Raw genomic sequence first — 13,693 nt, 5'->3', positions numbered from 1 at the left:
CGAAACAATTCTAGTGAATGTATTGTTTTGTCAATAACAAACGTTCTAACAACCTACCTTTTTCGTTGTTTTTTTAATTCTAGCAGCCTTTTTGTAAGACTTGTAACAGAAAGCTAGTTTTCTACATGAACATAAATTCTAATATTCGTTATGGTTTTCCCACACTTTCCCTAATAAACATATGTATACATAAGATCCTCCCAAACTGCACTGTGCAGATACATGTACTAGTTTTGAACACACTTTGTTATAAATCTTTAAAACCAAGCATTTTCATTTTCATTTCATTTTCTAGCAACGTGCTTTAAGACAGGTAAGCAATAATTTAAATAACCCTATTGGCATCATCTGTGTGTGCATGCATTTTTGTTTGTGTCCCTAAATCAGTAAATGTGATTGGAAGTCTAAACGAGTGTGTCTGTTGGGTTGCTCATGTTTTAACATAACATTTTCATAGCTTACTGATAGTAAAGTATTCATTTAGTATAGGCTACAGTACCTCTCGAACCATGTTGAAGTGATGAATCATACACTCATCTATGGGATCTCGCTGTTGATCGCAGGACTGTCGGCATATAAACGGCTTGAAAGCTTTGTCAAACATGGCTGGCGTGCTAAAGATGATGAATGCCAATGTGTCCGGATCATATGGCAGTTCAAATGGCGTTTGGACATTCTCATTGTACCAGCCAATCTGCAAGTCAAAAAATAACAAGTAACAATGATAATTGCTGGAACTTCTTCATGCATACAGCAGAAAACAAAACTGCAACACAACCTGACATTTAACAATGATAATTAATGATGCTGCAGGATAACTAGGCATGAAAACTGAAGAAAAAAAAAATACTGAAAACAAAATTCGAAGGCGCATAGCGCCAAGTTTCGCAGTTTCGCAGGCGCGAAGCGCCAAGACTTCTAGGGGGGTCCGGGGGCATGCCCCCCCGGAAAATTTTTTGTTCAAGGGTGCAATTTGGTGCAATCTGGGGCTATCTGAGCCTTAAGATTGGATTCAAACATGGCCCCAAAACTATTTTACTATAACTATGACTAGGAAAAAAAAAAAAAAAAAAAAAAAAAAAAAAAAAAAATTTAAAAAAAAAAAAAAAAAGGAAAAATACTGAAAATAAAACAAAATACGGATTATTTTTTTCAAAAATATGGAAAATACGGAAAATACGGAGAATTTTCATGCCTGATAACAGACATCATTTTTAGCTACACATGTCTGGACAAAAACGTATTATTCCTGAAATGTTCTTTTTCTATCTTAAATCAGCCCAAACTCTAAGTCTAGTCTTTCGGGAATTAATTGTCTCCAGTGGCTAATAATAGTATTAATACTACAAATTATATGAAAGAGTGTACGTATAAATTTCTATTTTAAATATCATGCCACTTACTCAGAAGGGAGACGAATGTTTTATGTATCTGTACAATCTGCACAATGAAACACTAACAGGCTAATCGGGGTCATGCCAATACGTCCATGTACCATTGTGTCCCAGTACCATTGCGTCCCCAAAAAATGCCGTCTCATTGCGTCCCATTAAGCAATCCCATTGGGTCCCAATACCATTGGGTCCCAGTGCCATTGCGTCCCGTACCATTGCGTCCCAACAAAATTGCGTGTCGATAGGTCCCAAGAAAATTGCATCTCGATACGTCCCACAAAGGAATCCCATGACGTCCCCGTACCATTACGTCCCAACACAATTGTTACTTGAGCAATGCTTGAACGCTGCGGTGGGCAGTGTGTGTGTGTGTGTGTGTGTGTGTGTGTGTGTGTGTGTGTGTGTGTGTGTGTGTATGTGTGTGTCTGTGTCTGTGTCTGTGTGTGTCTGTGTCTGTGTGTGTGTGTGGCATGTATATTGTACGACAGAGTAGGTCAGCGAAAGGATGAAAATGAACAGTGGATTTTATAAGTACGGAGTATCTTACCTTATATTATCCGAGTAATTTCAAGCTTCAAGATTGCATAAATTTACGTAGCAATAATTTTGAAGCCTATATGTGCACTTACTTGACACATTTATTTTTTTCTCTTTTCTATTGTGTTTTGTAAAAACAAAAAATGTTGTTGTTGTTGTTGATGTTGATGATGATGATGATGACGACGACGAGATGATGATAATGATGATGATTGTGGAGATGATGATAATGATGATGATCGTGGAGAAGAAAAGAAGAACAGCTAGTTGAAGGCCTTTATAATGTTCCTTTTTTTTTTAGGCGTGTGTTACTTACAGTACCTGTTTATGTAAAGTAACATAACAGTTTCTCGCCCAATAATATTTAATTCAAGTGTCTTCGATTTAGGTTAGCGTGCTTCAGTTCATTTTAAAAGAAAGAACATGGTTACCTCAGAGAACCTGTAAGGAAAGCAAGGAGCGCCTCAAAACAAACAAACTGACATGCAATATCCTTTACAGTTTCTGATTATATCGTGAAGGATTTTTTTTCTCCCATGAACAAACATTTATTTATTTATTTATTTATTTATTTATTTGTATTTTTTTCCACTTCACCTCATCTCGACTAACCGGTACACATCTTTTTATTTTATTTTTATTTGTGAAATATTGCTATGTACCGACACAATTTTTATTACAAATCGTGTTGAACGCGTTTTGTAATAAAAATTGTGTAATCCGAACACGATTTGTAATAAATTTATTACAAAACGCACTTTTATTACAAAACGTGTCGCTATATACACTGCTACAGTAACATCTCAGAAATTAAAATCACTAGTGTTGGGACCTAATGGTACGGGGACGCAATGGCACGTAATTGTATTGGGACGTAATGGTACTGGGACGCAATGGTACTGGGACCCAATGGTATTGGGACTTCTTCTTCTTCTTCTTGGCGTTCGCAGAGGTTACACAATCAGTCCAGCACTGGTGATAAATGTTGTCGTTTTCTCCAACTCCTGTCGACTGCCGTATAGTTTGGTCTGCAAGGGAGTTGGTGACGGCCACACTTCTTTTCGTTCCTCATCCTGGTTGTGGTGGTGCCAGTCACTTTCCTCCCGCGTCCCCTGGCGTGACAAGACGGACGGGAGGGACCTCCAGTAGTTGGGGCTGGGTCCCTTTGAGGCATGGGACCCGACGCTGCTCCACCCTGGGGGGTCCTCAATGGGCGAGCGCCATTTCCATCTGTGCTGGTTGATTGTGTCATCATTTGCGTAAGTGCGTGTACCCGTGGTTTGTTAGAATGCGCCGTGCGGCCCGGGTCCTCCGTCTTCAGCATTCGGGGTTTTCTGTCGGGGTTACCTCACCCTTAGCTCATGGCCCGTACGTCCTACCCTGAGAGCACAGGGGGGAGGATTTTCCGGGATCCCACCCGGAGCCAGTTTGGTCCGCGGCCGCAAGCGGCTGATCTCCATATCTGAAGACCGTTCCCCTATCCGCCACCCGGGGACGCGCTGGGTTGGGGGTGGTCGCCCCACTGAAAATCCCACACTGGGTTAAGAAAGATCAGCCTGTCCCAGATGGTATTGGGACGCAATGGTACTGGGACGCAATGGTACTGGGACGTAATGGTACTGGGACGTAATGGTACTGGGACGTAATGGTATTGGGACGTATTGACATGTTCCCGGCTAATCTAGGAACCTATATTTAGATACAGTGTATTTGTCTATGAAAAGACTGATTTATATTAATTTAGTGCCAAAATATGTCTAACTAGTAACTCACAGAATCAGATCCTTATTTCAACGCAAACACATTGACTATTTAAAAAAAATGTAAACCCGCTCATTTCATTCAGAACTCTTTTGTATATGTTCACAGATGTACCATAGCAATAATGTCACGAGTGTTACTGTATTATGTATACATTTCGTCATTTGACCTCAGTCAGTACTCGGTAGTCGGTAGACTTGAAGTTGATGACAGCTACACACTCACAGAACTAGTACTATCCCGAGTATTTAAACAATTTCCAAACCACAGCTCACCAAGAACGGATGTACTTCGAACCCAGCTGCTGACAAAATCTCAGAAACTTTGGCATGGATTTCTGTGTGACCTGCCATTATCCAAATCTAAAATTAATTAGAAGTCGCGAGCTGAAATCGCTGGAAGTGAAAGTTTTTCAGAAAAACGTGTTGTTGTTTGGCAAGGTCGATCACTCTGCTTTCACTTCCGGGAAGTACCATAATACAGCAGACGATATGTATTGTGTAAAAGGTCAAGCATGCCTGTTTGAAATGTAGTTTTCTTGCAATTTGATTGCAAATGTCTCTGTTTTGTTGCTTCGCCACCATGAATATATGTATAGAATAAATATTTGATTTGAAGAAAGTTAACTTTTGTCACAGATAGCTTTTAGTTTTGCCCATGATGAAAACTTAACTAAGGGAAAAGACTCTTTATGTTCGGACGTTCCTGTTGGAGCAAGGATTCAGTCCCTTGACTTACCTCTCGCGCTCTCTCTCTACTCTAAAAATTAGAGCTTGATAATGATAAATTTATTACTTATTAGCTGGTTTCCTACATAGTTAGCAGAAAAATTGCTGGGTGGTTTTTTTTTAAATCATTTTGGATTCGCGCGGGCTAGCTGGAGGGGCATGCAGCGCCGGACTAGGCTAAGAGGAGGGGCCGGGGGGGGGGGGGGGGGTTGCCAGTGGTGGTCCAGGGGGATGTTCCCCCTGAAGCGGGTCGGGTCACTTTGTGCCCCGGACTGCCCCGGACTACCCCGAACTACCCAGGACTACCCAGGACAACCCCGGACTACAAGAAATGTTTGGACAACAAAGACAGATCATGTGATGCCACAATCTATTGATCTGTGTTTATTTACAAAACCCAGACACACACCTTTGCCGTGCTTCCTGGGTTCACCTGTACCCAGAGACACACTAAAATCATTGTAACTCTGGAACCATTAAAGGTATCGTTTTGAAATTTAAGTATCTCTCACACACCTAATTTGCTCTCTGTCTGCAAATTTTTAGTGTGTACATGACAACAAATTAAAATTAATTGATAATGTTAATTAACATAAACACTACCGATTGCGCGGGTTCACCCAAACCCATACTTTTTAAAGAGTAGTAGTGATTGTAACTATCCCTCTGCCGACGGCGCGGGTTCTGCTACACCCATAATTACCATAGCGGCGGAACAGTGTCTGTCTGCCTGTTTGTCTCCAAGAGACTGTCTGTCTGTATGTCTGTCCGTCCGTATCTCTCTGTCTGTATGTCTGTCTGTCCGTATCTCTCTGTCTGTATGTCTGTTGTCAGTTGCTCTGTATGTCTGTCTGTCCGTATCTCTCTGTCTGTATGTCTGTTCACGGTCAGTTGCTCTGTATGTCTGTTGTCAGTTGCTCTGTCTGTCTGTCTCTCTCTGTCTCTCTCTCTCTCTGTCTGTCTGTCTGTCTCTCTCTCTCTCTCTCTCTCTGTCTGTCTGTCTCTCTCTCTCTGTCTGTCTGTCTGTCTGTCTGTCTGTCTGTCTGTCTCTCTCTCTCTCTGTCTGTCTCTCTCTCTCTCTCTCTCTCTCTCTCTCTCTCTCTCTCTCTCTCTCTCTCTCTCTCTCTCTCTCTCTCTCTCTCTCTCTCTCTCTCTCTCCAACTCGCGCTCACACCCGGATTCTGCCATCGCTGCAAGAAGTCGGTGAAGGGAGAGACTCGATGCACCCACTGAAGTAGCGCTGTGGGTTTCCCTGAACCCACCCCGTCGTTAGAGGAATAAACGGTAAAAACCCTCTTTCAAATGTATGGGTTCAGACAAACCCGCATCGTCGGGCGTGTGTAGTCAAAAGCGGCATCCGGCAAAGGTTAAGTCAAGTCAACAAGTTTATTTTCAACCACAAAAGTAACAAGTCTCGTAAGGCGAAATAACAACATTTATCAAGCTGTCGAACTCACAGAATGAAACTAAACGCACTGCTTTTTTCACCAAGACCACATACTCGTAGTTTCGTCAGTCCACCGCTCGTGGCAAAGGCAGTGAAATCGACAAGCCATGCAGAATAGTGCGGTAGTGGTCGCGCTGAGCAGGATAACATGCTTTTCTGTAGGAATAATTAATGATGCATAAAATGATGACAGAAAATGCACCCGAAACCATTTGTTCAAAGTTCTCTTTGAAGAATTCGCACCACTTTAGTAAATCTCATTCGTTACTTGGCCATGTCTATTACTTTGATTACGGCTCTTCTGTGAGTAAATCACACACACACACACACACACACACACACACACACACACACACACACACACACACACACACACACAATCGTCCGTGTGCGTGTAGTCAGGGGCAGTCCGGGGTAGTCAGGGGCAGTGGTTGAAAATAAACTTGTTGACTTGACTTAAAATTGTGTGTCTGGGTTTTGTAAATAAACACAGATCAATAGATTGTGGCATCACATGATCTGTCTTTGTTGTCCAAACATTTCTTGTAGTTCGGGAAACATTTCTTGTAGTCCGGGGTAGTTCGGGGTAGTTCGGGGTAGTCCGGGGTAGTCCGGGGCACAAAGTGACCCGACCGCCCTGAAGCTGATGGGTAGGTCATATTCTGAGATAGGAAAATGGTCGCTCCTTGCATGAAACGGCATAAAATAAACAATAATAAAAAATGTTTTAAATAAGTGAGGTACATGTTTAGGCTAGGGGGGGGGGGTTGCGCAACCCCCATAACCCCCCCGGTAGTCCGGCCCTGGCATGTCATCTCCCTGCTAGTGCTTTATAGTTGTTCGATTGGTCCATCAGTTAGACACTGTGACTAGTTAGTCTGTTGATTGATTTCTGCATACTTCTGTGATCAGTCCCTTTAGAAGATAGAAATTGTGTTCGTTTGACTGGTTTTTAAATTTAGTCAAGTTTTGACTAAATGTTTTAACGTAGAGGGGGAATCGAGATGAGGGTCGTGGTGTATGTGTGTGTGTCTGTGCGTGTGTGTGTGTGTGTGTCTGTGCGTGTGTGTGTGTGTGTGTGTGTGTGTGTGTAGAGCGATTCAGACCAAACTACTGGACCGATCTTTATGAAATTTGACATGAGAGTTCCTGGGTATGATATCCCCGAACGTTTTTTTCATTTTTTGGATAAATGTCTTTGATGACGTCATATCCGGCTTTTCGTGAAAGTTGAGGCGGCACTGTCACGCCCTCATTTTTCAACCAAATTGGTTGAAATTTTGGTCAAGTAATCTTCGACGAAGCCCGGACTTCGGTATTGCATTTCAGCTTGGTGGCTTAAAAATTAATTAATGACTTTGGTCATTAAAAATCTGAAAAATGTAAAAAAAAAAAAAATGTTATAAAACGATCCAAATGTACGTTCATCTTATTCTCCATCATTTTCTGATTCCAAAAACATATAAATATGTTATATTTGGATTAAAAACAAGCTCTAAAAATTAAATATATAAAAATTCTTATCAAAATTAAATTGTCCAAATCAAATTAAAAACACTTTCATCTTATTCCTTGTCGGTTCCTGATTCCAAAAACATATAGATATGATATGTTTGGAATAAAAACACGCTCAGAAAGTTAAAACGAAGAGAGGTACAGAAAAGCGTGCTATCCTTCTCAGCGCAACTACACCCTTCGATAGTACTGATGAGCGACCTTGTGTACCTTGCATTCATGGGGCCAAATTTGTCCAACCAATTTGTTTATTTAACTTAGAAATTTGATTCATCCTAAAATGTTTTCCTTCTTACTCAAGGGACGTAACTGCCACTCTACACGTTTTCGAAGAATTCGATTTTGGGGGTGAAATCTATTAAATTTTACCACCAATTTTCTTCACATGCAAGAAACTGACATGCTTTTCGTCCATAAATAATTTCACTTCTTAATTTTACCAGGAAACAACATTTCAGTCTTGAGTATAATGTCGAGGGGGAAATGATGTACACAGGCGAAAGATGAAATCGTGACACCCGGTCACAGTCTCACATCTGGCCAGGCTTTTACATGGGATAAGACCATCCCTCCACTTGAGCACATACCAAAATTCAACAGCCTGACTGATGGCTGTGGTACTTTGGAATTTTTCGATGAATTTCTTAAAAAGCAACTACGGTATAGTGGCTTAATTGTACTTAATTAATTCATTAACAAGATCCCACTTTTGTGCACTGACAGAGCCCACACAGTATTCATTTTTGGTATGTGACCAAGTGGGGTGATGGTGCTATGCCATGTGAAAGCCTGGTCAGACTGATCTGAGATCGGGTGAGCCGAACACTGTCAGAGGCTGTTTTCACTAGAAGGGGCGTGCCTTTAACCGTTTTGCACGTTTAAATATATGGGAGAGCATTCAGTGTACAGGCTGATTGAATCAATAAGACAAAATTACGTATCTTGAACAAACTTCTTGCTTTGGTGTTTTATTCAACAATCTTAACACGCAAAACAATCCAAGAAGTAAAACTAAAAAAAAATTAACAACAAAAATAGGCCAAACTGCAAATTATCAACCATGAAATTGCTTCAACATCAAACAAGCTGTCACCAAATGATCGCGGATTTTGATAAAAAAAATTGAAACTAATAGTAATACAAGCATAGAGAAGGACAGTACACTGTTACAACCTAACTACCCAATTTCTCTATTACTCTATTTCCCTCTCTGGTTCTCCAGTCTGCATTTGACAATGAACCAAAAGCACAGTGCATCTCTACCCCCCCACCCCCCACCCCCCATCCCCCATACAAGCTACGAGTCTTATGACGCACAGAGATTATAAACTAATGCACCACCCGACATGAAAAGTAAAATGCTTGTGTCTGTCTTGTCTCTGGCAAAACACACACACACATACACACTATCGTCACATGAAAATTCTAAGCTTAGATGGTACGAGATTGCACCATTTAGATTATTTCGACAAAAACATACCGGGAGGGAGAGGGAACGGGGGGAGGGGGTAGCATGCCCACAGACCCCTGTATGGCAGTCCAAACTTAATTTGGTCGATATGGTCAAATGACCTATAGTCTTTTCCTCCAAGGCTAATTCTGCACCTGTGTCAATATTCAAGGTCAGCAGAACCAAAATGAAACATCTACATGTACTACGCATGTGCCAAAAAAGAAGAGAGAAAAAAGAGTACAGTCACTGTGTCTGGTTGTTCCTTTGTTGGGTCAGTACCAGCAGGGACCTATATTTTAATTTAGAATGGTCTATCATGGGGTACCAGGTCAAACGGCGCGGTCGATTCATTTTCGGAGACAGCATTAAGATCTTCAGAATATTGAGAAGATGAAAACACCTTTGCTGCTTCAGTAACAAAATGATGCATCCCGTCTGCACATTCCGATGAACCAGCGGTGCATCAGTTTGTTGCTCTCTGACATGTTAGCATTGACATCGTCAAACGGCCATTCCGTTGCCGGGTTCCACAGCCTGGCCCGAGCCTCGTCAATGGGTGGCGGCACAATTCTGCGAGCAGACTTTCTCCGCTTATGCTCTAGGTAGGCCTTCCTCAGCGTCTTATGTGTTTCAGACCACACGCAGCGGCGACACAGCCTGCACTCCAACCACACGCACGACGCCTCGCATACAGGTGCTGAGCACTCATCGAGAAAGACACGGACTTCCCTGGATGACACACGCATGACTTCCTTGTGGTCTGCACGTTCCCGTGAGGCATACTGAGTCCAGCCGACGAGACTCAAGTAGTTGTAGAGAACATGTTTGTACAGTCGCACGTTCTTGATGTACTGGTAGGTGCTAAAGTTGGGCGATTCGTTGGCCTCCATCATGTATACTTTCAGGTTCGCGTCCACGATGAAGTCGAAGCGCACTAGCTCCGCGAAGTGATCGGTGTTCAGAAACTTCAACTCTGCAGCATGTTGCAACAAGTAGGCTTCGGATTCATGGAACACCTCCCGCAAGGCAGAGATCATATCAGCCCACACCTTATCAACGTCAATGCCTCTGCCAATCAAGTGTTGGTTGAGAGCCGTTTTGAAGTTGAAGCCTTCGTTCAAGTACAGGTCCTTCAGTGATGGCATCTCCCACAAAGTTTTGTAATGAGGGACTACAACGTATTTCTCAACCACGGAGGCGTCGAACGGATAGTACTGCTCAGGGCAAAACCTGACCAAGGCGTCATCGTCAATGACGTAGACACGAAGCGGGTTTATGGATGTGACCATAGCGTAGATTCCGATGTCGAATTTGTGACCATCCACAAGAAGAGGGTTCTCAACGAACTGCTGCACGAAGAACCCCTCCTGGTCCAAGTCAATGCCAGAAGCATATTCTATCTTGATATGCCGATGAGTCTTCTTCTTCACCACCCACTTCATGTCAGGATGGTTGTGGCTGAAGGAGATGAAGCTGTCTTTCTGCTGGGGAAGCTGGAAAGCTCGAGGATGAAAACTCATCTTCATGCTGGCCAGGCTGTACTTGTCTTTGAAGCTGTTAGGCCCCGGGAAATGATTGATCATTTGGTATGGGTGTAAGCTTGACAGTTCGCGCATTGTGTCGAATGGATATGTGTGAGACCACAGTATGTCCCACACCAGCCCCTCTTTTCTTTCATATACCACAATGAATCCCACTTGCTGGAAGACCGTGTGTATGTGGTTTAAGTGTCGGCATTGATTTGGTTCACAGTCAATCCACACCACGGGGGAGAACCTGGATGAAGAGTTGCCGTCAGCCTTGACACTTAGACCTGTCTCGTCGTGAAGCTGGTAGTCCTCCCTCAAAGTACGAATCATATAAACGTTCATGGTTAGCGTGATGCCCAGTGTCACAAGGAAAGCAACAATCATGAACATCCTGGAATACGTCTTCGCTCGATTTCCCAAGTTCCTTATCTCCTGACAGCGCCCTGCTATGCAAAACTTTGCACGATCCATTGTTTTGACTTGTCAGTTGTGGTTGCTGAGCCAAGTTCTTCTTTTCCTTCTCCAAGTTCTCGTTTAGAAACGACTGCCGAACTGGTGTGGTGTTATCCGTTAGCTGAAGTTTGAATTCTGTAGAACCAGATCGATTCCTGAAAATGAAAATTGGAGAGATTTGATTTTGACAGTTAACATGATAAGAAAAGCACATTAGGCAGAACAAAAGTCCTTTAGGTATTTGAAGGTATCAGTGCCATCGTGGCACATTCACAGTATCACACATCATGCACATGTAGGCCTACTATTAGCTGTCATGCTGGTAGACAAAGCACCGAGTTCATTTCTCTGTATTTCAAAATCCTTTCTCTTAGTTTTCAGTTTCACAAGGACACAGTGACAATGAGCTGACCGGCACGGTTGGCCTAGTGGTAAGGCTTCCGCCCCGTGATCGGGAGGTCGTGGATTCGAACCCCGGCCGGGTCATACCTAAGACTTTAAAATTGGCAATCTAGTGGCTGCTCCGCCTGGCGTCTGGCATTATGGGGTTAGTGCTAGGACTGGTTGGTCCGGTGTCAGAATAATGTGACTGGGTGAGACATGAAGCCTGTGCTGCGACTTCTGTCTTGTGTGTGGCGCACGTTATATGTCAAAGCAGCACCGCCCTGATATGGCCCTTCGTGGTCGGCTGGGCGTTAAACAAACAAACAAACAAAAGTGACAATGAGCTCAATACTGAATATCCTTAAACTCTTCAGAAAGTCTTTTTTTGCAACTTGGATATCTTATGGCGTCTCCCACAATAAAATCAAGCATTCAACGCGGCGTGTGCGTCCCCGGAAAACAATCGTCTGAAGTACAAGAAACTTGGAGTAGTGGAATTTCCAGAATTTGTGAACGTTGGTCAGTCTTTTCTCGAAGTACGCATCCTGATGATAATTAAGTGCTGCCATTCATATGCACATGTGCAAAGCGATTTGAAAATTGATGATTTATATTTAGATCTAGTTGCTTTTTATAACGTTGGTATAAATTTGCGTAACTGTCCCCTGAATTATTGATCAAAAACTGTCCGTAAAGTCTGGTTTCCACCTTTTTCTAAAAAAGTTTAGCACACGTACCTTTTCTGGAGGGCAGCTGTCAAGTCTGAATTTTCTGTTGAAGAGATGATATAAACGACAGCGTTGTCTTCGCGTGAGTTTGAGATCAGTGGCAGATCTTGACAAGGGAGATAATTAACGAAATGAGTCCACATCAACTGTGCATTCCCTCCCTTCCTGTTTTTGTTACTGGCCTCCAACACCCTTCGCCTCTCTCTCTCTCTCTCTCTCTCTCTCTCTCTCTCTCTCTCTCTCTCTCTCTCTCTCTCTCTCTCTCTCTCATACATGTACACACACACACACGCACTCACTCGCGGCACACACACACACACACACACACAAACACACACACCGTGGCACACACACAAACACGAACGCACGCACGCACACACACACACACACACACACACACACACACACACACACACACATTTTCATGTTAGTGTCTGCAATGTCATCTTCACATACGTTGCCGCCGAAACAAAGAATTCGTTACTATTCCCAAAAGACGAATTCAACAAAGGGATTGACAACCATGCGCATTGACCGCAATGAGAAGGATTGTTCAGCAGAGGACGGTTTCAGTTCGTGACACCGGCGTAGCAAGACTAGTGCCAGTGTTCGATACAAAAACCTGCATTACACGTTTATCTCTATGAAGTTCCTCAGCATCCAAGTTCTGAAGAACGCCTGCACTGGCTAGCTTGGACTAAGCTGAAGGTAAAAACGAAATGGACAGCTGGAAGAAAGTATGAACATTAAATTGACAGCTAGAAGAAAATGTGAAAATGAAATGGACAGCTGGAAGAAAGTGTGAACATGAAATGGACAGCTGGAAAAAAGTATGAACATTAAATTGACAGCTAGAAGAAAATGTGAAAATGAAATGGACAGCTGGAAGAAAGTGTGAACATGAAATGGACAGCTGGAAAAAAGTTTTAAAAAATGAAATGGAAAGCTAGAAGAAAGTGTTAAAACGAAATGGACAGCTGGAAGAATGTGTGAAAAGGAAATGGGCAACTGGAAGAAAGTGTGAAAAGGAAATGGGCAGCTGGAAGAAAGTAAGAAAATGAAATGGAAAGCTAGAAGAAAGTGTTAAAAAGAAATGGACAGCTGGAAGAAAGTGTAAAAAGGAAATGGGCAACTGGAAGAAAGTGTGAAAAGGAAATGGGCAGCTGGAAGAAAGTAAGAAAATGAAATGGGCAGCTGGAAGAAAGTGTGAGAATGAAATGGACAGCTGGAAGAATGTGTGAAAATGAAATGGGCAACTGGAAGAAAGTGTGAAAAGGAAATGGACAGCTGGAAGAAAGTGTAAAAAGGAAATGGGCAACTGGAAGAAAGTGTGAAAAGGAAATGGGCAGCTGGAAGAAAGTAAGAAAATGAAATGGGCAGCTGGAAGAAAGTGTGAGAATGAAATGGACAGCTGGAAGAATGTGTGAAAATGAAATGGGTTTTCCGTAATGTCGTCAGCTTTGCCACCGACTATATTGCCGAACCTGTCAGTTCGTATTATGACCAAATCAATATATCGTCCGCAAATTGAATGAGCATCCCTTGCAAAATGTAAACATAAAACTTTATTTTTTAAGTCCCACTACACAGGCCTTTCTCAAAGTATACATTGTGTGTACAACTAACCCGGAATCCCTGCCGGCAGCGCAATAAGCAAAAATAGATCATAAAACACTCAAATGTAAGCACATTTCTAGGGAAAAGCCCGGTTAAAAAAGGTTTGAATGTAAAAGCTCGAACAAAATTAGGCCTACTCGACCACTA

At 42.5% G+C, this 13,693-nt stretch overlaps 2 protein-coding genes across 2 annotated transcripts; both read right to left on the bottom strand.

Annotated features, from left to right (window-relative positions):
* Window positions 1-499: 499 nt before the first annotated feature.
* Window positions 500-4,133, bottom strand: LOC138965880 (cyanocobalamin reductase / alkylcobalamin dealkylase-like; the record flags this gene model as incomplete). The annotated part of the gene is given in 2 exon segments (XM_070337974.1): window positions 500-694; window positions 3,968-4,133. Coding segments are annotated over 2 exon segments (273 nt in total), but the record flags the coding sequence as incomplete, so codon positions are not given.
* Window positions 4,134-8,673: 4,540 nt separating this feature from the next.
* Window positions 8,674-12,027, bottom strand: LOC138965879 (probable tubulin polyglutamylase ttll-15). The gene is made up of 2 exons (XM_070337973.1): window positions 11,939-12,027; window positions 8,674-10,972 (listed from the first exon to the last, which is right to left on the bottom strand). Exon 2 carries the CDS (start codon window positions 10,833-10,835, stop codon window positions 9,246-9,248), a length of 1,590 nt encoding a protein of 529 aa, XP_070194074.1. The 5' UTR covers window positions 10,836-10,972; window positions 11,939-12,027; the 3' UTR covers window positions 8,674-9,245.
* Between the last annotated feature and the right edge of the window lie 1,666 nt (window positions 12,028-13,693).

This window comes from Littorina saxatilis, linkage group LG5 (assembly GCF_037325665.1).
Source record: "Littorina saxatilis isolate snail1 linkage group LG5, US_GU_Lsax_2.0, whole genome shotgun sequence".
NCBI lineage: Eukaryota > Metazoa > Mollusca > Gastropoda > Littorinimorpha > Littorinidae > Littorina > Littorina saxatilis.
The sequence above is the reverse complement of the archived record's forward strand: the minus strand, read 5'-3'. Positions and strand labels throughout refer to the sequence as shown.